This window comes from Dipodomys ordii, unplaced genomic scaffold, assembly GCF_000151885.1.
Source record: "Dipodomys ordii isolate 6190 unplaced genomic scaffold, Dord_2.0 Scaffold12943, whole genome shotgun sequence".
NCBI classification, from domain to species: domain Eukaryota; kingdom Metazoa; phylum Chordata; class Mammalia; order Rodentia; family Heteromyidae; genus Dipodomys; species Dipodomys ordii.
In genome coordinates, this window is record NW_012280155.1 from 1 (window position 1) to 1,376 (window position 1,376).

The window sequence follows — 1,376 nt, forward strand, 5'->3', positions numbered from 1 at the left end:
TTTTTTCTTTTTGCTTATGTGGTGCTGAGGAATTGAACCCAGGGCCTCAGGCATGCAAGGCAAGCACTCTACCACTGAGCCACCTTCCCAGCCCCCATAGTTCTTTTTTATAGCAAAGGGGGTTTGCTATTTTTTTTTCATATGCAGAAAATGGGCAAAGTGTCCTCACCATTTTATTTCCCCACAGATAAATCATGTGGAAAAGAGGAGCTGCCACTCTGTGGGCAGATCAGGGGCAGAGGGAGCCACTCAGCCCTGCACCCTGAGAATTCTGCGAGAGTCTGTGGCAGAGCGCACTGGGCTTAAATGCTTCATCCATTTGCCATAACAGCCTTGGTACTTACAATTTTAGCATGCCCATGTGCTCACTTCGCAGCCCGCATACTAGTTCTGCCATGCTCCTCAGAGAATGACTCCCACCAGAGGTGGTGGCCCGGTCCTTATCTTTACCCATTCTGTACCCTCCTCCCAGCCTGCTTGCCCTCACTTCTGCAGCCCTGCACCCCAGAGGCCTCCTTTCAGGGCTTGAAGGCTTCGGGGCGGATCTTCATCTCCACCCGTTTGAGGGAGTAGGTGGCCCCATGCCAGCCATACCAGGTGATGCCATCCAGGTGCTTCCTGTGCTCCCCTAGGCGGTAGTATACCCCGTTGAGATTGGAGTCGGTGCAGCAGTTGTACCAGTATCCTCCTGGCATGAGAAAGGATCAGGCTGTATCTCAGCACACCCTCCCTTGAGATTACAGAATAGACTGACCGAGCAGCAGGGAAGCAGACAGAGCCAATAACAATGAAGTCACCAGGGCCACAGCAGCAGCAGCACAGCTGGACATTCTCTCCGTCCTCAAGTGAGACCCCTGGGCTTACACCCACACCTCTCCTCCTCCCTCACCCCAAATCTCACCTTTGCGGAGCTGGGCACAGTTGTCCAAGCAGTTGTCGTTGTCCTTGTCCTTGGTACTGAAGACGGTGTTGTTGTGGTAGAGGAGGGCATCCTTGCCCACATTGCCACTGTAGTTCCCCAGGAAGAGGCGGTAGCTATTGAATTCATTGCTCAGAGCAAAATGGCTGTACTCTGCGAAGCGCATGTTGCCCTCCCAGTCCTGGTAGGGAGAGCAGAGCCTTAGAGAAATGGCAGAGGGCTTCATAGCATCCCGTGCCACTCCTCACTCTCCAGCCCTGTAGCCAGATAGCTTTTCATAGGTATGACTCTGATAAGATTTTTTTTTTTTTTTTGGTCAGTTGTGGGGCTTGAACTCTGGGTCTGGGCGCTTTCCCTCAGCCCTTCAGCTCAAGGCTAGCGCTCTACCACTTGAGCCACAGCACCACTTCTGGCTTTTTCTGCTTATGTGGTGCTGAGGAATCGAACCCAGGGCCTC

The 1,376-nt window shown here is 53.0% G+C and overlaps 1 protein-coding gene across 1 annotated transcript; it reads right to left on the reverse strand.

Annotated features, from left to right (window-relative positions):
• Positions 1-518: 518 nt before the first annotated feature.
• On the reverse strand, positions 519-1,100 carry LOC106002528 (angiopoietin-related protein 7-like; the record flags this gene model as incomplete). Its single annotated transcript, XM_013037392.1, has 2 exons — positions 519-688; positions 902-1,100. Coding segments are annotated over 2 exons (369 nt in total), but the record flags the coding sequence as incomplete, so codon positions are not given.
• Positions 1,101-1,376: the final 276 nt, after the last annotated feature.